We start from the raw sequence: 22,352 nt of genomic DNA on the forward strand, positions 1-22,352 counted from the left end.
TGACGGTAACAAACAATAAATTTCAACAGTGTAATCATTTTAACATCATGTTTTTGATAGTGTTCGTAAAAGTTAAAATAGTTGTTTTAAAATAAATTCACTTTTCTGTTTAGTTATAAAATATATCACAAAATTCTGATCTTGAATATTACACAATGGGATGTTACCTGCTACTGGTTTTTGGGGAAGTATTTATGATTTTACTATTTAATTAATTGCTATTAAAGGTACGTGTTAGGCCAATTAGGGGAAAAAAAATAATCACTATCAATATATTATAAAATACGCATAAAATTTGAGTATCGCTTCTGATGTTTCCATATATTTAAATGTAATTATAGTTTTATATCATTATTCATCGTCGTTTAAATTACTATTATACTGTTATTAATAAATACAAAACAGGTTATATCATAAGTCTAGTCATGATATCTTTAGTACCTAACAAAGGCATAGGAAGGGTTTGTGAAAATCTAACACAATTTTTAATGGTCCCGTAGCAAAAAAAGATTAAAGATACTTTCCCTCCGTCAGAAAAATGAATCAACATAGACCTCATAATGTTGAACTCCATCGAGATGTATAATAAAGATTTCGTCTTTGATCGTCAAGTTAAATGCAGGCGATTAAAAATTTTAAATTAAAAAAAAAAAAACGTTTTAAAAAAGGAATTATATTCTTAAAGATTTACAAACAACAATGAATTACAAAATATATGTATTTAATATAATATAACGAGTCATAATAATATTTTTTTAAGTTTATATTGACGCAAGCAGTGTATCCAAAATTTGTTTTTCTAATAAACTTATAACGATCATCTTATCTTATCGTAATCTTTCATAGATTTATAAAATGAATGTTCAACTATACAATTAAATCAAATTTTATTGTATTTATACTATTTTAAACATTTATATATATCTATAAATAGACAAAAAACAATGCAGCTTTCTTAGTCTGTCTGTACATCCGCTAACTTCTTTCAACAGATTATGATGTGGTTTGTACAAATCGAACGAGGAAGATTTGTTGTTATATGATTTGAAAATATTGTGTACAAAATGGCTGAACTGTGGCGGTGTTTTAGAAAGTTTAGGAGATATTGGCATTCTGCGAGGCAATTTTCTCTGAATAATTTATCATTATTAATAATGAGCAATGAAAAAAAAATCTAGCTAAGAATCAGTCCTTCACATAATCATTTTGAACGTTATTTTTCAAGATAAATTTACGACACAAAAAGATTTTAATACTACCTTATAACTTTAATTTACATAGACTAATAAATAAACGTGAGGAGGCAAAGTAATTAATCATTCTTTTTTGTTAGGACAATTAGTGTATATTATGTAAGTCATATCCGCCATGTTATAAAATACTTATCAGAACATAAATAACAGAATTATCAGTAAACGTACGACACCTTCTAGTGTAATACTTGTTTTGTGCAGTGAAAGTATCATGGCGTCAACAAACGTTAACGAAGATTTGAGAAATGAAAGAAAAAAGTGTAATTTTAATGTGGAAGAATTGACTAATTTGTTAGATGATGGAAAAATTAATACAAAAAGGAGACGAGATCTTGGTAAGATAACGTTCTGATAAAAATATATGTAGTTATATGTTATTCTAAATACGTACTGTTTTATCAACAAAATAATTGAAGAATTTATTTTCATTAGTTTAATTTTTTTTTTTTGTTTTATGTATTTACCTGTACCTGTTGATTGTACCTTAATTAAAGACGCCTTAATGTGCCTCATAAATTAAAAAAGAGCGCCTTTCGAAATATTATAGCAATTATCGGAACTAAACAAATAGTTATATTTTAAAATTGTCGTTAAGAAAGAAATTGTTTATAGTAATAAGTACGTGCTCGAATTACGTAGGGCTGCCGTTGAGGATGCAGAATGAAACCGAACGAATTTAACTTATACGTTTATTTAAATAATTTAATTTAACAATTAATTATTTCTAATTTATAATATACGTGACAGTCTGTTCGATGTTAGAACAAAAAGTGAAGTTCTGTAGTCTGAATTACATATTTATATACGAAATCGGTAAATCACTGAATGGTCCCCACGGTATGGTGATTCTTGGTAGCGCTCGATGTTCGGGAGGTCTTGCGAAACAAAGCAGCGACGCTGGCAACAGGTGGTAGCTTCAAGGAATGCATGGTGTGATTATTTCTCACGGTATGGTAATTCTTGGTAGCGCTCGATGTTCGGGAGGTCTTGCGATTATTTCTTAACAACTCCCTCCGCAGGATCAGCAGCTATTTGGAGACTTTTGTCGAAAATAGTGCTGATAGAGACATAGGATCTCTGGGGCTGTCCTGGACTTCTTGTGTTCTGGTTGCCTCATTGTCCTTCTGGTTGGTATTTCTTAAATGCATACATTTGCGACGAATGAGGACGATGCTAATAGTGAGTACTGATGCACCGATGAGTAGGTAGACAGGTATAGTCGTGTGATAGAGCGTGTCTAAGTTCGACAATTCCAAAGTCACTGGTTCTTGAGAGGCAATCCTGGTATTGGTTGAATGTAAGTGAGTCAAATCTATACTGTTCAATTTCAAGATGTTCTTCGCTGTCGCTTTGTATGGATCTTCATTACTATATTCTATATTCAACATTTTCAAAACTTGTCCTTTTACTTGATCATGGTGGTTAGTGATGATGAAGATGGACGTTTGTAGAGCACACCCTTTAGGTATTTCAGCTAGATAGCTTCCGAGAAGGTTTTTGTATTGATCTTGAGAACAGGTTAAATGAACTTTCGTTAAGTTGGGAAAGCTCAGAACATAGTGACGATCATCCAATTGTTCCATGGCTTGAGAAGATAAGATTACTGGAGTAACCCGACAGGTTTCATGGATATGTTGCTGGAGTATAAGATGTTGAATGCAGCTCGTTTGCTCTCCATAGTGTCGGTTTAAGTTGTCCTCGCAAAGATGACCGTGACTGTACTTCGGACATTCTGTCTCTATATACAGTAGATCTTTCTCGTTAATTGCTACGTATGGATAGGTAGGGATTATAATTTTATCATTACTATTAGGGGCTAAGGACAATTTGTAAAGGATGTAGTTATTGGGATTCATGATTGGAAACTTAATTACCAAGATTATATCATTATCTTTATAATAATATCCTAATCTTAATAGATCTAAATATTCCCTAAAATTAATATCTAGCACTACATTTGAATTGTATAAACCTTTTAGTTTATTTAACATAACTATATAAGTGTCGTAATCGAGAACGGAATAATGGATGCTTTTAGCTCTTATGAATGCCAATAGATTCTGTAGTTTTGACAACTCTTGTGACAAATTGTCTATGTCATCACCTAGTATTGTAAGTAGCTGGGCTAAATGAAAATACTTAATTGCATCTTCTTCTTTCCTAACATCATTATCTAAGATGGTTTTAATAATGTTCTCTATTTTCCTCTGGTTTTCTACTATCCTATCTGTAACATTTGAACTCTGAGATGCCCACTGCTTGCTTAAACTTATTTGATGATTTATTTCAATGGCTAAGTTATTTTCGTTCTTTTGTAGAATAGCAATGGCATTTTCGTACTTTAGTGCGTCCGTATAATCTAAATTTCCGGAGATTAGGTACCCGTTTCAGGCGCGACTTGGGTACGGGTCCTCTCTTTCTCTTTGTATAAATATGTATAGGTAAATCTGTTACAACCGTATCGTTCGTATAGCGGGCAGCTAATTTCTGTCTATTAGCTAGGGGATTTCTGACATAGATTCGTTGATCAGGTGCATATGTTTTATTTTTTATGCCATTTCTATTAATGTTCTCGGTTATTTCAGTACGACGCTGAAGGGCGGTTTCATTAATGATTTCGTATACCTTTAACATTCGCTTACGGTGATCTAGTATATATTCCTGCAATAGGTGCTCTGTTAAATAAGGATCGTAATAATCGGCATATTCATCGTATATAGAATTGTCAATGAAACTATTGTAATTTACTTCTTTAGATTTAAAGTAGTTCGTAGGGGGTGGGTTCCCGGATTTTGAACCTTGCGATAAAATAGCTAAATCGTTATATAGAGCGGTTTCATCTCGTTGGTCCGCGAAGTTGTTCACTAAAGCAGTTCGAATGCCTTGCCAGTCGGATGGAATCCCATTAGAATTAATTAAGCGAGCAGCAGAGCCTGTTACTTTGTTAAGAATTCCGTTGAGAAGAGCACACCTACTTAATTCACTACTACTATCACTACAAAACTGTCCTACCAATTGATCACATAATTTTAAAAATCTAGTAAGTACATTTGGGTTCCCGTCGAACTCGGGTACCAACCTTAAGGCTTTATAAATGGTGTCTAACTCAGACATTTCCGTTTGTTCTTCTATACTACTTAAACTAATATCTCTTCTATTATCTACGAAAGTTTGCCTACTACTAATAACTATCCTAGGTTCCTTCGATTTTCTTAAATGAAAAATCTTGGCAAATTTTATTAACACACAGGTTAGTTAGGCTAGGATTGAGCAACCACTAAAAAGAATCTAGTGTACTCACATGAACATGTTTCGGTCTCTCTGCGTTATCGATGTCTGGATACCTCTCGTGCAGCACTACTCGTAGATTCGGATGCTACGGATGCAGCAGCTAGACAAGCTACGGCGGGGCTTCACGCGATTACGGAAATCTTCTACGCGAAACGTTCCGCGAGCATCCTACCGACTGCGCCAATTACGTAGGGCTGCCGTTGAGGATGCAGAATGAAACCGAACGAATTTAACTTATACGTTTATTTAAATAATTTAATTTAACAATTAATTATTTCTAATTTATAATATACGTGACAGTCTGTTCGATGTTAGAACAAAAAGTGAAGTTCTGTAGTCTGAATTACATATTTATATACGAAATCGGTAAATCACTGAATGGTCCCCACGGTATGGTGATTCTTGGTAGCGCTCGATGTTCGGGAGGTCTTGCGAAACAAAGCAGCGACGCTGGCAACAGGTGGTAGCTTCAAGGAATGCATGGTGTGATTATTTCTCACGGTATGGTAATTCTTGGTAGCGCTCGATGTTCGGGAGGTCTTGCGATTATTTCTTAACACTCGTAATAACAACAACACTCTTGTTGTTATTACATGTATTCACTAATGTCAACGCTATGTAGATAAAAAACAAAATATTACAATATTGGCGATGCATTTTGAAGATTTTGTCATACAATTAGTTCAACTTTAAATACAAAAGTGTAGAATAGTTGTATATATTTTTTGTAGATAATTATTGATAGTAAAAACATTTTTTTTAATTTTCAATAAATACAGAAATACGGGTCATGTTGTGACCTTAGGACAAAAGGCAGACTTGGAAGCATTCTTTAGAAACCTTTAGGCTAATCAGAATATCCATATCTCCAACAAATTGTATATTTAATTAAGTAATTAATATATTTTAGAGGAAAAGGTATTAAGTGTAAAAGGTATTCGAGATGAGATACCTGAAGACTATCTTAGTCATAAAGAAAAGTACGAGAATGCAGTACGAAAATCTGTTTTGTTATACAAAGCGTTACGAGAATATACAGACACGACTATTCCTTTCGATGAGAAAATTCGGTAAGTGTGATTGATGATTTAAAAGTTATTTAGCAAAATGTATGATGATAGAAGTATGATATTTGCGATATGTATTGCATTGTATAGTAATTTGAAATAATAAAAAATTGATTCATCGATTTTTTTTCTGTGCTTCTTTTTATGTTCCAAATCTTGTCCTCAAAGGGAGAGGAGGCCTTAGCCCAAGTGTGGGAAATTGTTGTTGTTGATTTTTTTATTTTTATTGATTGGTATTGATATTGGTATTAATTTTGTCCGCTTCTACATTATTAGTTTATTTTGTACGGGAGACCGCAAACATATTTTTATTTCAGGAATAGCTATTTATGTTAGAATTTTGATGTTTTAGGGCGAATCTTCGCAATTCACTACCAGCTGCAATTGTTAAAGACAATTCGCCTTTTATGCTCCACTCCGAAATGTTCATCATAGCCATTATGGGCCAGGGTACTGAAGAACAGAAAGAGTACTGGTTGAGAAGAGCTAATAATATGGAAATTATGGGAACCTATGCCCAGGTATCGTATATAAAGATAAATTATCACTATGATATTAGGCACTTATCATCATCATCAAAATTACACATGTTCGCAATCTTTTCTACTGGGCGTAGAATTTTTTCACGATGCACCAAAGATTCTTTCACATACAGCTGTGACCCAACATCTCATTTTGAACATGGGTCACTGGAGGCTGCGCTTGCAGTTCATCAGTCATTTTAGGAGGCGTCTGCTTCGTAGATCAGTGTTTATGATATGTAATCAGTTGACTGTCACTTACGTTTTATAATTAGATGCTTATTGTTTTTTAAACATAGTCACGAAGAAAATGCCATAGACAAATAGGTATTACGCATATTAATTAATTCAGTAAATTTTCTAATAAATACTATTTCAGACGGAATTAGGGCATGGTACTTTCCTTCGTGGCTTGGAAACTACAGCAACTTACGATGCCAACACAGAAGAATTTATTCTAAACAGCCCTACACTGACTGCTTACAAATGGTGGCCTGGAGGGTGTAAGTAGCAGAAACATATACTGAATAGACGAAGGTGTTTAAAAAATATAATATATATTGTTTATCTTCTTTTTCAGTGGCACACACAGCTAATTACTGTGTAGTTATGGCGCAGCTGATCATAAAAGATAAGAGTTACGGTATTCAACCGTTCATGGTGCAGATTCGGGATGAAGAAACTCACATGCCTTTACCAGGCATAAAAGTTGGAGAAATCGGACCTAAACTTGGGTTTAATACAGTTAATAATGGATTTCTTGGATTCGATCATTTAAGAATACCGCGAGAAAGAATGTTAATGAAAAATGCACAAGTACTGAAGGTAATGACAAATTTAAAAATATATTTGCTAATTTTTACGGCTTTATTGAACCATGTTAAGCCGAATACCGAGTCATATAAAGTTTTGGGATTTCTTGCCAAGAAATTGTTATTAGCAGCCTAGATTTGTATGTGGTGTCTGATTTCAATCTCATTGAACTATGCTATGAAGGAAAAAGAGGTTTCACCTGGGTTACCACATACACTTATACACTTGTCTACCTTAAGAATAGCCATCATCACTAGAATTGGAAAATACATTTATTCGATATGTGTTGTGAGGTATAAGATTGAAGATAGAAAACTAGTCTACTATTCTATTGGCTTATATGATTTTACGAAAGTTTTTAAATACCTAATATTTCCCTAATATTTTCTCTGGTAGCAAAATTATATTTGTTGAATTTTGCAGGACGGCACATTCAAAGCGTCCCCAAATAGTAAGCTCGCTTACGGTACGATGGTGTATGTGCGGGTGATGATTGTTGATACAGTGTCGAAGTATCTCGCTAGAGCCGTGACCATTGCCATCCGGTATTCAGCTATTCGGAGACAATCACAACCAAAACCTGGGTAAAAACATGCATAATTAATATATATATATATATATATATATATATATATATATATATATATATATATATATATATATATATATATATATATATATATATTTGTAGATAGAGTGGCTGCTGTTTGCTTTTATATGAGCAATTAATCTTAAAAGAAACGTAAAGTTGCCCTGGATATGTGGAATATATCTTCTACGGAGAAGAACCAGCAATCCACCAAAAAGCATAAGATTTAAATTTATTAATTGATAATAATAGATATATCTTTATGTGTGGTCTTTTTTATCAGAACTTATGTATATATTGAATTTGCGGATTTGTTAACCTACTTACTTATTTGTTTACCTTCGATATACTGACATCATTCGTTTACATATTATTTTGGTTACTGTTTACAGGGAACCGGAACCTCAAATCTTGGACTACGTAACACAACAACATAAATTATTGATAGCAATTGCAACGACTCATGCTTATCATTTTACAGTGCGATGGCTTTGGGATTTATACAGCAATGTCAACAAAGACCTCAATCGAGGACAGTTGGATAATTTACCTGAGGTAAAAGATTTAAACTATTAAGAGATCTTCTTAAGACAAGCTGTTATTTGATCGAAGTACGATAAATATTCAATACTTTTAATTTTTTAAATTTAGTGCACAGTTTAAGTTTAATAGGGTTAGTGGATCTGCTTTTAAAATCAATGACCATTTTTTATATGTATATATCATCAAGCATTGTTAATTGATTTATTATGAAGCAGAATAATTTATTCATTTAATATATTTTAATCCATAGAAATCGGTTTCGTTTATTTATTCCAAATCATATTTAATAAAATACTATCGAATTACAGAACACGTACAACATAGATTTTGGTGTAAAATACATCATTGTTTAGTTTAGCTTCACTTTAGTTTAATAAGTATTAATCAATTAGGTATTTATTAAATCGTTTCCAATGTCTTTATTTACAAGAATTCAAAAAAAATATTTGTTTCTGTATTAAAACAAATAAAATCTATTCATTTGCAGTTGCATGCATTGGCTTGTTCCTTGAAAGTCGTCAGTTCTGCTGACTGCACCGCCCTTATAGAAAAGTGTCGTATGGCGTGCGGCGGTCACGGCTATATGCTTTCATCTTGCCTTCCGCTTCTTTATGGAGTATCGACTGCCACGTGCACCTATGAGGGAGAGAACACAGTTCTGCTACTGCAGGCAGCTAGGTATTCCTCTTTTTTATAACAAAACCAACGTGTTTTTCTACTGTGTGTTTTTGGAATGCTAATTTTTTTTTCTGTAATAACACTGTCTCAATCTGTTTTCATAGGTCTTTAGTCAAGGCATGGCATCAAGCTTTAAAAGGCCAATCATTGAGCCCCTCCATGTCCTATCTCAAAGATAAATCGCCGCCAACATCGTGGAATAGCTCTCTCGATGGAATAATTAGCGGCTTTCAGAGAGTTGCCAGAGGGTATGTATCAATAAAAAATAAAATAAATAAAAATCGTGTTCGTGTTTTTAATGCAGTATCTATATACCTATGTCACAGTTTTCATTATTTATGTAGGTTAGAACACGTGCAACATAACCGATGATTGCGGGTTCAAACCCAGGCAAGCACCACTGAATATTCATTTGCTTAATTTGTGTTTATAATTTATTTCGTGCTCGGCGGTAAAGGAAAACATCGAAAGGAAACTTGCATGTGTCTAATTTCATAGAAAATCTGCCATATGTGTATTCCACCAATCCGCATTGCAACAGCGTGATGGAATATGCTCCAAACCTTCTCAAAGGAAGATGATGCCTTAGCCCAGCAGTGGGAATTCTACAGGCTGTTGTTGTTGTTGTTGTTGATAAACATGATTATTACACACTTTGTATACTCATATATTATTTATATATTTTATAGACAGCAAAAAGTTTTATTTGGGTATTATTTTGACTCTTAAGAAATAGGATAAATATAAAATTAAAAATATGTTTCTTTATAGTAAGTTGTCAGCAAGTGTATCTGCCCTCGAACAATATACGGCATCTGGTCTGAGTCCTGAAGACGCCTGGAACAAAGCCTCTATCCAGCTAACAGCAGCTGCTGAGGTTAGCTTTATTTCTATTTTCTATAGAAAAAGTATAGCTTTTGGAAAGAACCAAAAATGTAATTAATGTTAACAAAATAAATACCAAACTTGAACAGTCTGATCAGTGACATTATATACACAACGTTAACTGTTCTGAACAACAAGTTTATGTTTTGAATATTTATATCATTAAGCACTGAGTAGATTAAAAATTATGTTTTTTTTAATGGTATACAGAAACTGTAAGTTTCTTGTTGACTTTATTTGTCTATGGGCGTCATTTTTCTGCAAAAAAATAATTATGTAAAAAATATAATTTCTTTTGAAAAATAGATAAATGATGCCTATAACTATGGTGTTTTGGTGGTAAATATTTTTCATTTATTTTCAGGCCCACGCTAGAGTTATCGTCCTTACGGTCTACAAGGCAGAAGTAGAAAAAAGAGCGACTACTCTTTCATCTCCCCTACGAGCAGTATTATATCAACTTCTGGAACTTTACTTCATCTTCTGGACATTGGAGAAGATGGGAGATCTATTATTGGTGAGTAGTAATTTTATCACCGACCGGACAAGTTATAATGAAATATTAATAGAACATATGCATAAGCCGCCGGGATATCTGTCCCGATTGGTATTTTCAAGGGACGTCACATTGAAGTGACGAAGTGAAAAACTTTATGTTACAAAGTTACAAGTGCACTTAGTTCATTTATTATTTATTTTAAATATAACTCAGTGCACTTTGAGGCACAACCTGGATATTATATATATGGTATATATTTTTTATTTTCTGACTGATTTCGAATTATTCGTAGATGTTGACGTAACAGATTTTATGTAAAAACTAATACTCTTAACGGACGTAAGCAAGCCTTATTAGTTTGCCATTTAACGGTTTAATCGTAAAATATATGTGTATTTATAATCCTGTTTGTGTTATTTATACGATTATAAACTCGATTTAATCAAGTCGACCATTTGTGTTTCCGGTGATCCTTTTAATTAATTTATAGCCAATATTTTATGTTTTTTATTTCTAATGAAGCTATAAATCTTTTTTTATGTGTTTGTGTTATGTTATTCTTGTTGTAGTATGGTGTAGATACCGGAATAATTAACATCCTGTGATTTTATCGTTGCTAGTACGTCCTCAATATTTCGGAATTTCAAACCTCATTTGAAGTTAATACCGATATTCAATATAAGTAGCGCCAATTTGACTGTCACTTACTAAGGAGCTTGCTGATAATCTCTGTACAGAAAATACTGCTAGCTAGTTTATCCAAGGCTACAACATCCAAAGCTATCCTACCCATCAATCGATAGATAAAAAAAATTGTAATATAAATTTAGAATTTTGTTTCATTAGAACGCGCCATGAATGTTGTTCAGTAGAGGCAAAAGTACTCTCCTCTTTAGGATAACATTAAAAGCTTATTGCGCTCTTCTGCGAGTATAAGATGGAAGACGTTGATGAATTTCTCCCGATACATGCAAGCTACCTTTTTTTTCCATTAAAACCGAGCATCAAGTTTTATAATTTAAGAAAATGTGATTGTATTTTTCCACTAACCCGCATTGGAACAGCGTGGTGGAATATCTTCTAAACCTTCTCCTCAAAGGGAGAGGAGGCCTTTAGCCCAGCAGTGGGAATTTACAGGCTGTTGCTGTTGTTGTTGATTGTATTTCACTCTGTTTGTATTTATATGTAAAATAACAAGTGCTGTCTGACCGATTCATCATCGCTGAGAGTAAACTATTAAAGTTAGGGCCTTGCAATTTTTGGAATTAGTAATAATTAGAATTAGTTTTATTGAGTAGACCCACTAAGGAAGGAATTTGGGATCTAAACTAAATGAGGTGAAATAGAGTTTAAAATTTCAGGTGCAAGTAATTTCCACGAGGGTCAAGCCGCAAGCAATAGCTAATCTAATTATAAAATAGCAAAATAACTTTCCACTCTTTACACTGTTATTTTACACAGTATATCTATTAAAAAATAATTTCAAATCAATAATAAACCAAAAACTAATTTAAAAATAATTAGTTTAAGCTCTTAGTCATTTCTAAAATTGATTCCAGCTTTCTAATCTAGACAAGTTATAGTATTTCAGATCATTAATTGTACGTAACATGATAATTTTCTTATAAATATTGATTATTTCAAATTCACGCCAATAAATTATGTAAACTTAATGAAATTTTTAACGTTTTTGGTAACAAAACTGCTAATAAATTGTTTTCGAATACATCTTTTTAAATTAAAAATATCAAGTTGGATCGAATGTATGTTTATTGGTTTGTCAAAACATTTATTTATGGATTTATCAATGTAGTTTGTATGCAATCAAATATAATATGATAGTTTTTTAATAGCGCTCTTTAAAAGCTTTTCAAAACTAAATATTTGTGAATGTAACTAAATTATACTGCGCATATATTTTCTATAAACGAAAATTATTAAAGGTTATTATTATATAATGTTTTAAAAAAAGAGTTGAATTGAAAATGAATTTTCAACATATATTCATAATATATATTAAGTCCATATATTAATTTAAAATACTTGTAGATTTGTTATTGTATAAAGTTTTATTGAATTTTTCGAGTCGCTTTGGTTTATGGTATTTTCGAACAGAGTAACTAAGACTGAATATATCATATGGATCGACTTAAGGTTTTAAGGTTAGTAAATAAGAAAACCAATCAGTACTGCATCAGTAAGTTCGTAAAATCTGTTAAATATTTCTTCTTAAACTACACACTATACCTACCATATAAAAGTATATACAGGTTTGTGCAAGTGAATGATTACGATAGTGAATATGATTGAAGTCCTATATTTTACTTAATGTAACCTTCTTTATAGACATAACGAATGATCTAGTTTCTATTGTTTATTAAAGTTAAGACAAGACTAATGAAACTAGTTAACCGGGTTATTTAAGAGGTTTGCAAAGATCTTATCTATAAGAAATGAAAAGAAAGTAGTATACCTCGTCAGGCACCGGCTCAAAATATGACTTGATATTTGTTTCTAATACTAGAACTATTTCACGTTCGACAATAGAAAAAAAAAATGTAAAATTAAAGATAATTATGTACGATCACGTTTACGAACGCTTAGACCACGAACAAAAAATAAGCTCATTTTTTATGTATGGTAGAATAAACTTTGATGCACACCACGCCGTGAATTTTTTTTTAATATTTACCGATACGGAGCAATTATTGATATACAATTACATTGTTATATGACTGATATGTTTTTTGTTCATGTTTAGTTTATTTTTTTAAATATTATTAGGCTATCATTATAGAGTCTGACATAGATAAATCAACACATTACGTATATATGTAGGTATATAGGTACTTCCTTAATTAATTTTAAAGTAAAAAAGTAAGTAACAGCCTGTAAATATCCTGTAAATATAGAGAGGGCTTGGAACATATTCCACAATGCTGTTCCAATGCGGGTTTGTGGAATGCACGTGTGGCTGAATTTCAATGAAATTAGACACATGCAGGTTTCCTCACGATGTTTTCCTTCACCGCCAAGCACGAGATGAATTATAAACACAAATTAAGCACATATATATAGTGGTGCTTGCCTGGATTTGAACCCGAAATCATCGGTTAAGATGCACGCGTTCTAACCACTGGGCCATCTCAGCTCTTCCTTATTTAATATTTTGTATATTTAAATCTTTAGTTTTTCCATGTTGAAATGTGTGTCTATTGTACCGTGCCGGAATCAATAGACAACTTATCAATAATGCTAATTTTATAAATGCGAAAGTATGTCTGTCTTTATGTCTGTCCGTCTCTCTTCACTCTTTTGTTATTGACTACTACAAAAACGCGTGACAAGCCGCAGGGGATAACCAGTTAATTATTTAAAGTCATAACTGTTTATCTACATATCGATCATCCTCGCCATCTACGTCACGTAAGCTATAAACACAAGAGGTTAATCATAGTACATTTATAATTTTTATTTTTAATTTTGATCTTTGACCGCGGCATTCATGATGGTATTATTCTATAACATTGTCTATCATAAACATCAGAATCGGTACTCGCAAAAAATCGATTTATCTAACATCGATATGGGTCACCATTACGTGCCGGCAGAACTGTTATTAGTATAATCGATACTACAATATTATGTTACAGTTTGCGGTTGAATTTTTTTAGTTGACTGCACTCGATGAAAGTGTGTGGTATGTTTCATTTATAATAATTTATTCTTCGTGTGTACGTACGTTTGTACATTTCTCCTAAAATAAACTATTCCTAATTTGTCATTTGATTTATCTTATTGACGAAGTGAAATAGAGCATGATGAAGAGATAAATCTTCTTTTAAACCAAGTACCTTTCATAGCGCATTGTACTTATTTAATTAGGTATGTTTATACATCAACCAATATCGAAGAAGCAATATTTTTATGTTTGTGTTTATTTTAAAGAACTCCATATAGGATTGACCACAAGTATATTAAAAATCTAAAACATTGTAATTTATGGCAAAAAATGCGGCTTCAAAATGTCTATTTAAATTTTCGCGCGAAAACGGATCTATATTTCGTATGACGTCACTTCTGTCCGTCACTGGCCCATTGACCGATCTTGTTTTCACTGGCTTTCATACTTATTTTTCATGCTTTTTCTATCGACCTTTGAGATACTTTTTTGGAAAAAATTAAAATTTCTTCTACTTCAACAAAGTTTTCAAATAGATGGTTTTTGACTGAACCTTCTGACACAAAACTGAGATAAAAGTGGCTTTCAAGCTGATAAAAGAAATCTGGAGTTTGCTTTGACAAACCCTAACTTCCTTTTTAAATTCGAAAAACGCAATTAGTTTTCGTTTCAATGTTCACTTTTTTACAACTATAACCTCAAATAAGTAGTCATAACAGGAGTGACGTCACTGAAGACCAATTTGTGTTTTTGAAATAGGTTGCGTTTCACGTTACTTTATTTCGTAATTATTGTTAAAAAACAAAATTATATGAAATATAAACCTTGCAGTGGCTATTCTCTTAAGTTTTTTTAACATTTTAAAAGCAACGTTTCCATAAATATTATATTTGCATGTTCCCTATTCTATGTGTAATTGACGGTGAAAATCAATTAAAAGTCATATCTAGGCAAAATCTTAATATAATATAATAAAGTAATTGTTTGTTCATTTTTTAGAAAATACTTAGGATATTTCTAATCGCAAAACTAGTAATTAAGTGTTTATACATGTAGCTAATTTTAAAGTATAAACGCTGGACGTTACTCAATTTTTAAAATTATTGTGCCATATAATCTCGACCTCTGAGATAAGGTCTATGGTACAGTTATCTATATACGGGGTCAATGGTCCGTATTTATTCGCAAACAAAAAGCTAATACCAGCTGACTTCCATTTGTCATAGAAAATGAACCGGAATCAATTCCGTTCATAAGCGGTTATGATGCATAATAAGTATTTATGAGCCAAAGTAAAAATTTAAAGGAACTGGTTAAAATAGTAGCAATTTTTATGCTAAATTGGTCACTAAAAAAAACATGTTTTTATGTTTATCTATGTAGTCGTAAATTTCGTCAACTTTTATAAAACATCGGTTTTATACTGTAATAAATACAATTTTTATTTAATTGTGGAATATTTTTAAACTATCTGAATACCAAAAATTATCTGTGATGACATCATTAAAAATATAAGGAAATATATTCCTCGTTTTTATTGCGTGATTACTAAATATATGTATTAATTTAATAGCATATTAAATTATTATTAGAATGGAAAAAGGTTCATGACCTTTAATGTTTTTAATAATTAAAACGAAAAATATATTTACTGAAATACATTTTATTACGAGGCTTTTTATTGACAGCAAAATAGCTATCCTTAAATTACGAGAATATTATTATATCTAAAGTGGATATAATTTTAATAAACGTTTTATATAAGTCAACGTTTTACACAAAATAGGCTTAACACGTAGTTTTAGACATATTTAGTTCTATACCGAACATCATTCTAATTTCGATGCTCATAAACCTCATAGCAAGTAAAATTTATTTATTTAAGTCACAAATAAAATACGATTCTATGGAAAATTTAGACATAGCATGTGAGACACTAACCCGTGACAATGATTCTGTAATCAATTAATTATAAAGGCGTCCTGTCTTCTAGATACGTTCTCCGTATGAAACATCAAGTTAGGTTGACGATGTTCTTTTCTCATCTTTAATTGTTCAACACAATCTTATAATAAACACACGTAATATCTACCATTTTATTATAAAGAATTTCGCTCGGACTCGAACCCGTAAAATTCCGTTAAGATTCACACGTTTTAACCACTAAGCGATCTTAACATACGACTTAATATTTTCCATAGAAGATATTTTTAAATAATCTTTCCTTTTGCATTTCTCATTGAGTTTTGTATTATTTACTGTAATTAAATTATATCTTTTCAGTATACCAAACTATCTGAGACTGATATTCGTGGTTTGCAAAAGAAATATGAAGACCTTCTTGAGAAAATTCGACCGAATGCTGTCGGTCTCGTCGACAGTTTCGATTTTAGAGATGAGGTTAGTAGATGAGGTAGTAATTTAGTTATTGCGAATCAACGAAGAAAAAGTATTTATTTCAATTAAAAAAAAATTACATTATCAAAACGAATTACTATATTTTTATTTATAACATATAGAACCTAATAAAAAATTATTGCAATATTCCAATACAGGAATATTGAGATAGAAGTCCTTACATTAAAATGTTTTTAACATTACTCGTACTTACTTTCTTGGTTAAATGAACTCTATTTAATGTGATTTATATTTTTTTTTGTAATTTATGATGTTTTACATATTTTAGTGAATGTTTCATTGTTTTTTGTTTTCAGATACTGAATTCTACACTTGGAGCCTATGATGGACGCGCTTACGAGCGCCTCATGGAAGAGGCCTTAAAGAGTCCTTTAAACTCAGAACCGGTCAATCAATCGTTCCACAAGTACTTAAAACCATTCTTACGTGGTAAATTGTAACATGTAATATGAAAATATGTATTGCATTTGGAATTCACTTTAAAGTAGCTTTGCATTAAACATCTTGTCATCATAGGTACTTCATAATTAAGTTGTTCAAAATTATAATATTGTGCAACCCGACCAGAATCGATCGTGTGCAATTTGTTTATAAGGAAAATTATATGATATATTTATTATATAGGTACAAAACATAATATTATTTTTTTATATAATAAATATTCATATATATCTTGTATATCAAGGATTGAGATTATACCTCTTATTAATAAAAGTAATTATTATAATATCCTTTTCTACCGCATTAAGAAATAATATAGTATTATGTTTTTTTTTTTTAGTTTAATCATTAGTTAACATAAAAACAAATTTTACCTCTTGAAATTATAGTACCTAAGTATTACGCACAAATTGTAAGAATATGTATATGAAAATTATTTTATTTGTGGAAGTTTAAGGGATTTAATAAAATATGTTATTATTATTATTATATTTTTATTATTCACGATACACATTTGAAATTATTTGAAAGATAATAAATTAAATAAATTAAATAAATAACTTAAGTACAAGTAAATGCAAATACATCAAGACAAGTTTAAGAGTCATCGTTGTTTGAAGTCGTCTTGGTGTGATTTGCTTTTTGTTGTAGAACTAACGTTCTTTAGGCACTGGCGTTAGCCTGAGCGATGCCCTGGCCAAAGCTGTTGGCAGATGTGTTGACTACCCTGTAGGCAGCGTTGATTCCTTGAGTTCTAGCGGAAGAAGATGCTGTGCCCTGTCCAGAAGTTTGGGCATTAGCAATTGTTCGGGATCCACCGTAGAGTCCATCGTAACGAAGAGCGCCGTATCCCATGTCAGTGTTAGCTGTGGATGTGGCTTTTCCGTATCCGTTAGTGTTAGCAGCGGAGGTAATAGTTCCCGCGCTGTTGATGTCAGCACGAGCGTCTGCGTTACCATAGCCTGCTCCCTGAGTGTTGGCTGAAGATTTAGCGACACCAAGGCCGTTTGTGTTGGCAACGGAGTTTGCTGAACCGTATCCATTTGTGTTAGCGGTGGACTTTGCGGAACCATAACCGAGACCATTGTTGTTGGCAACAGAATGAACATAGCCAAGGCCATTCATGTTAGCGTTGGCATCGGCAGATCCATATCCTTGAGTATCAGCAGTGGATTGGATTGTTCCATAACCATTTGTTTGGGCAGTTGATTTAGCTGAACCTCCGTGAGATTGGCTAGTGGCGTGAGCTTGACCGGAAGGAGCGTCAAAAGCAGTACCGAATCTCCAGTGGATACCTTTCTGGTGAACGTTTTGGATGTTTCTGGTGTCGATGTTTGAGGAAGCAGTTCCGTAGCCCTGAGTATTGGCTGATGCAATAATGGCGTCGATTGTGTTTTTGGCCGAAGAAGTAGCGGACCCACCGTTTGATTGGGATTCAGCCGAAGTCAATCCAAGTCCATTTTGGGATTTTGACAATGCCGAGCCAAATCCGTCGGTTTTGGTCATAATGTTGGTTAATCCGTTAGCGTTGTTAGCGTCAGAGTAAGCAGATCCAGAACTTCCGGCGGTTTTTGCATTTGAAGCTGTAATTACGTAGCTACCAATGCCTTGGGTTTTAGCAGAAGATTCGGCGGCACCGGTACCGTCGGTTCTAGCTGAAGTGATTGAAGATTCAGAGTTACCATTAAGCACAGCAGATGACTGGGCAGAAACACCACCGTTGGCGGGCATTGTGTATCTTATTTCAGTGGGAACTTCAAAGTTTTGTTCGTAAGACATAATAGTTGCAGGTGCTGGGATAGCGTAGTAAGTTGGCATGTTTTGGGCTTCAGCTTTGGCTGATCCGTAAACAGGAACTTGAGGTGTATCGTAGATTTCAGCTTTAGCGATCGCTTGACCGGGATACGCTTCGCCGTAGCCAATGTTTCTGTTTAAGAAATTCTGGCCGTCAGTTGATGCGCTTCCGTAAGCATTGATTGCGCTACCTTCAATTGTCGCTGAACCCGTCGCTCGTCCGCCATAGTTATTTGTGTAGCCTTGACCGGTCGCAAAGTGGCGTCCGTCGCGATATAAATAACCTGTAAGGTAATAATTAGAATTTTAGTATGTTTAGATTTAGAATATTACACATGATTATTTAACAAATTTATGTAAATATATATTAATAAAAATAAAATAAAATTCGAATCATTAAAATTACTCACCATTTAAAATGATTGGACTGGAGTGACAAAGGGCGAAACAAGTCAAGGCTACGACAAACTTGGCTGCCATCTTTGCAAGATTAGATCATACGAGATCACTAAGATGAGTGGATGTGGAGAGAGCATTTCTCCGACTTTATATACCAACCTCGCTCTACCACTCCTCCGTGTTGGCCTAAAAGTCGTGAACTTCACCTAGAAAAGTCGTTCGCAGTCGTAAATTTAGTTGATAGGTTACGGTAGATTAATTGGCGAGTTCTGAATCAAGATTTGGCGAACGATTTCAGATATTTTTTATGATATGTTGACGTTGATACGATGCTGCATGACCGAATCGATACATAATTTGCTGCAAGTGCATTGACCCGGATAATTTTTAGAAAATATTATATGTTAAGGACTTTTTGAGTAGTCGAAACTAAACTTGAATTTATAGAATAATATACGAAAAATCTATGTTTTTATTCTAACGTTTATTTAAAGTTAGTTCTTAATGTTCTACATATTATTTAATTCAACTAACTTTTAAAAATATTGTAAATAGTGATATTAATTGAAATATTTTTTATATCATTTAAAACTAAAAACGTCATTATTTTTTTTTCGTAACCAGTACCAAATTAGCAACTATGTAAAGCATAAAATTATATCAGCTATATGTAGTCGTATTTTATTTTATGTTTAATTAGGCAATGGAAGATAGCTTTTCCTTGTTGAAATTTTATAAAGTATAAAGTTATTTATAAAGTTTAAAATCTAAATGATAAGATTTTATATGACAAGTTCTCAATAAAATTAATAAATAAAACGAAGGCAACAAACTTTATTTCAAAATATTTTATTTACACATTGGATTAGATCAATTGGTATATAAAAAATCTAGCATTGTTAGATAAAGAAAAACTAAAAAAGGTTTCCTAACAAGGAAGTTATCTTTTGGAGTACCTTATATTTAATTAATTAAAAATAAACAGTTGATAAAGGTTATGCATAACTTATATATGTTAAAAGAATGGGTAAAATAATGTATCATCTGAATTAGCAGATTAAAAAGTGACACTTGTATGATTGACCTTCGAAATAATATCTAACATTTGTTTTAACTTTACAAATGATTTTCCTGCCTTTATTCTCAATGTATGGCTTATGGCTGCGGGCCAACATGTCCCTACTTAGAGCAGTACCAACCCAGCCATGGCGAAGGGCATAGACACGGGCGTGTTATAGAAAACTGTAGTTTGACCCGTACGGAGTATCATTCTTTACCTAATCATTATTTACTGACATATATTTTTATCTACATTTAAGTATTTATATTAAGTAAAAGTATACATAACGTTTTTATAACTATCTACTATAACAAAATCAGAACAATATTTCCATATAAGAGATAAAATAAGTTATTAATGACTAAAGCTTTATCAGTTGGCGGTAAGATTTACTCATTTTTGTTAAATTCTAGCGTATTCGCGAAAGCAACGGTGAAACGACTATTCTACAGGTTTAACACAGTATGGAGTTACTTTATTTTTAGGTAACATTTTTTTATTTCATTGTTTGGCGGGTGGGCAAATGAGTCACTTGTTCAACACTGCAACACAAGCTTATGTACATTGGAGCAGTAAGATATTTTAATCAATCCTTAGGTACTGCTCACTCAATATGGCGTTAATCGGCGAGCTAAGGTTTTATGACTCATGTCCCTGCAGTTGCGCTGGCTCACTCGTCCTTCAAATCTGAATACAATAGTAATAAGTTTTGCAGCGTTGCAGTAAAATATATGATGAGTGGGGGACCTAACTCCATCACAAAGCCCTACCAATAAGAAAATTATGTGTGCTAACTGATTACGATGGAAGTTACCATCACACATACACTTTGTTACTGTGTACATTAACCATTCCTTCTAGTATCAACGCGCCACTAGCCGTGCCATAGTTACTCGTATATTTTATTTCACGTGGCTGTAATTACAAGACTCATTAATTCGAACTCCAATATTAGAGAGAACATATACAAGGCTTTACAACTCGGTTAGTTTATTAGATTTTATAAAAATCTTATTAACAATTCATTAATTTGAATCACTCAACGAAAAACAATATACGATGCTATATATAACGATGCTTCTTATAGTACATATTAAATTCAAATTCAAATTCCTTATTTGTAAAATTTTTGAAAACAACAAAAATTTCGCCACTAGGCATACAAATATAAATTGGTACACATTATTACTTTACATTAATTGAAATATAAAAAAATAATTAACTGCTAAAACATTAGAAATACGAATTACTTTTAAAATACATACATCAAAGTCGTGACGTATGACTAGTTTTTAAATTAGCATTACTATATTTTATTTTAACGATAGTTTGATCCTTTTGAAATCAATGATATTAAACTTTTTACAATTATATTTGTTTTTAGAAATAAAAAGAAATTGAAAGACCACACCATAAAATATTTTTTATTATTTAAATACCAGGGTATGATATTAAACAGCCTTTTGAAAGTACCAAAAAGCCATACCATTTTTTTTATTTATTCATTATTTACGAAAATATTTCTATGATATATATTCATAGATAAATAATATTATTCTATGATTAATATGTCATATGCAATATATAAAAATAAAATCTCATCAGTTATCAAGTGGTAAAATTAATCAACTGAGTAGATATATCTTATAAAGTATTATTATTTGAGAAGAATGTTTTAAATAAACGACTTAGGTAGCAGTGCTTTTTTATTGACGGATACACAACTCAAATTCGATGGTTTCTTTAAATGATACACGGATGTGGATAAAATAATAAATGTCAATTTTATAGTTTTTAACTTTTTAATTCGTTGATTTGTATTTATAATATATTAAATCTGTAACTGTTATTAATTTGACAAAAGAGTTAATCAGGTTGCTTTCATATATGCGTAACAACTAGGTAATTCTAATTTCTAAATTCAGGATAATCCAAATTTCAAGATATTAAACTATAAAAAATTAAAAAAAAGAAAACGGTACCCCAATTATAGTTAATGATGTGTTATATCTGTTCTGATATGATATCGATTATATTACGTTCGAATTTCGACCGAATTATAACTGGATCGTTTTGTTAGTAGTATAGGACAACGTCTGAATGACAACTATTACTTTTGATTAGATAGTATTTCTTGACGAATGAATCTAAAGAACCATTATTTCCTCAAAGCGAGAATCGAAACGGATCCGAATCGGACGCTCAGGATTTATAGCTCGATAAAATAGCCAAACGTACGACCAATTAAAAAATAACGATAAGGATATTTTTATTTCGCAAACGTCCACCTTTCTTGAACTACTTTGCATTAATTAAAATCTTTGCCTAGCAACAGAATATTACCTTTCTAGAAATAAATATCAAACACGTATCAAAAGTGAATATAGATGAATTCATTACTATATTAAGCTAATTAGCA

The 22,352-nt window shown here is 32.0% G+C and overlaps 2 protein-coding genes across 2 annotated transcripts; one reads left to right on the forward strand and one right to left on the reverse strand.

The window, feature by feature from the left end:
• The first annotated feature begins 1,380 nt into the window (after positions 1-1,380).
• LOC124532895 (probable peroxisomal acyl-coenzyme A oxidase 1) lies at positions 1,381-16,706 on the forward strand. Its single transcript, XM_047108015.1, has 13 exons — positions 1,381-1,588; positions 5,455-5,614; positions 5,964-6,132; positions 6,512-6,635; positions 6,713-6,957; positions 7,369-7,529; positions 7,927-8,089; positions 8,565-8,755; positions 8,860-9,003; positions 9,527-9,632; positions 10,005-10,157; positions 16,105-16,221; positions 16,536-16,706. The coding sequence occupies exons 1-13, from the start codon at positions 1,465-1,467 to the stop codon at positions 16,677-16,679; spliced, it is 2,001 nt and encodes a 666-aa protein (XP_046963971.1). The 5' UTR covers positions 1,381-1,464; the 3' UTR covers positions 16,680-16,706.
• A 588-nt stretch (positions 16,707-17,294) lies between these two features.
• On the reverse strand, positions 17,295-18,983 carry LOC124532642 (hyphally regulated cell wall protein 3-like). The gene is made up of 2 exons (XM_047107670.1): positions 18,885-18,983; positions 17,295-18,758 (listed from the first exon to the last, which is right to left on the reverse strand). Exons 1-2 carry the CDS (start codon positions 18,952-18,954, stop codon positions 17,344-17,346), a joined length of 1,485 nt encoding a protein of 494 aa, XP_046963626.1. The 5' UTR covers positions 18,955-18,983; the 3' UTR covers positions 17,295-17,343.
• Positions 18,984-22,352: the final 3,369 nt, after the last annotated feature.

Source organism: Vanessa cardui, chromosome 1 (assembly GCF_905220365.1).
Source record: "Vanessa cardui chromosome 1, ilVanCard2.1, whole genome shotgun sequence".
NCBI lineage: Eukaryota > Metazoa > Arthropoda > Insecta > Lepidoptera > Nymphalidae > Vanessa > Vanessa cardui.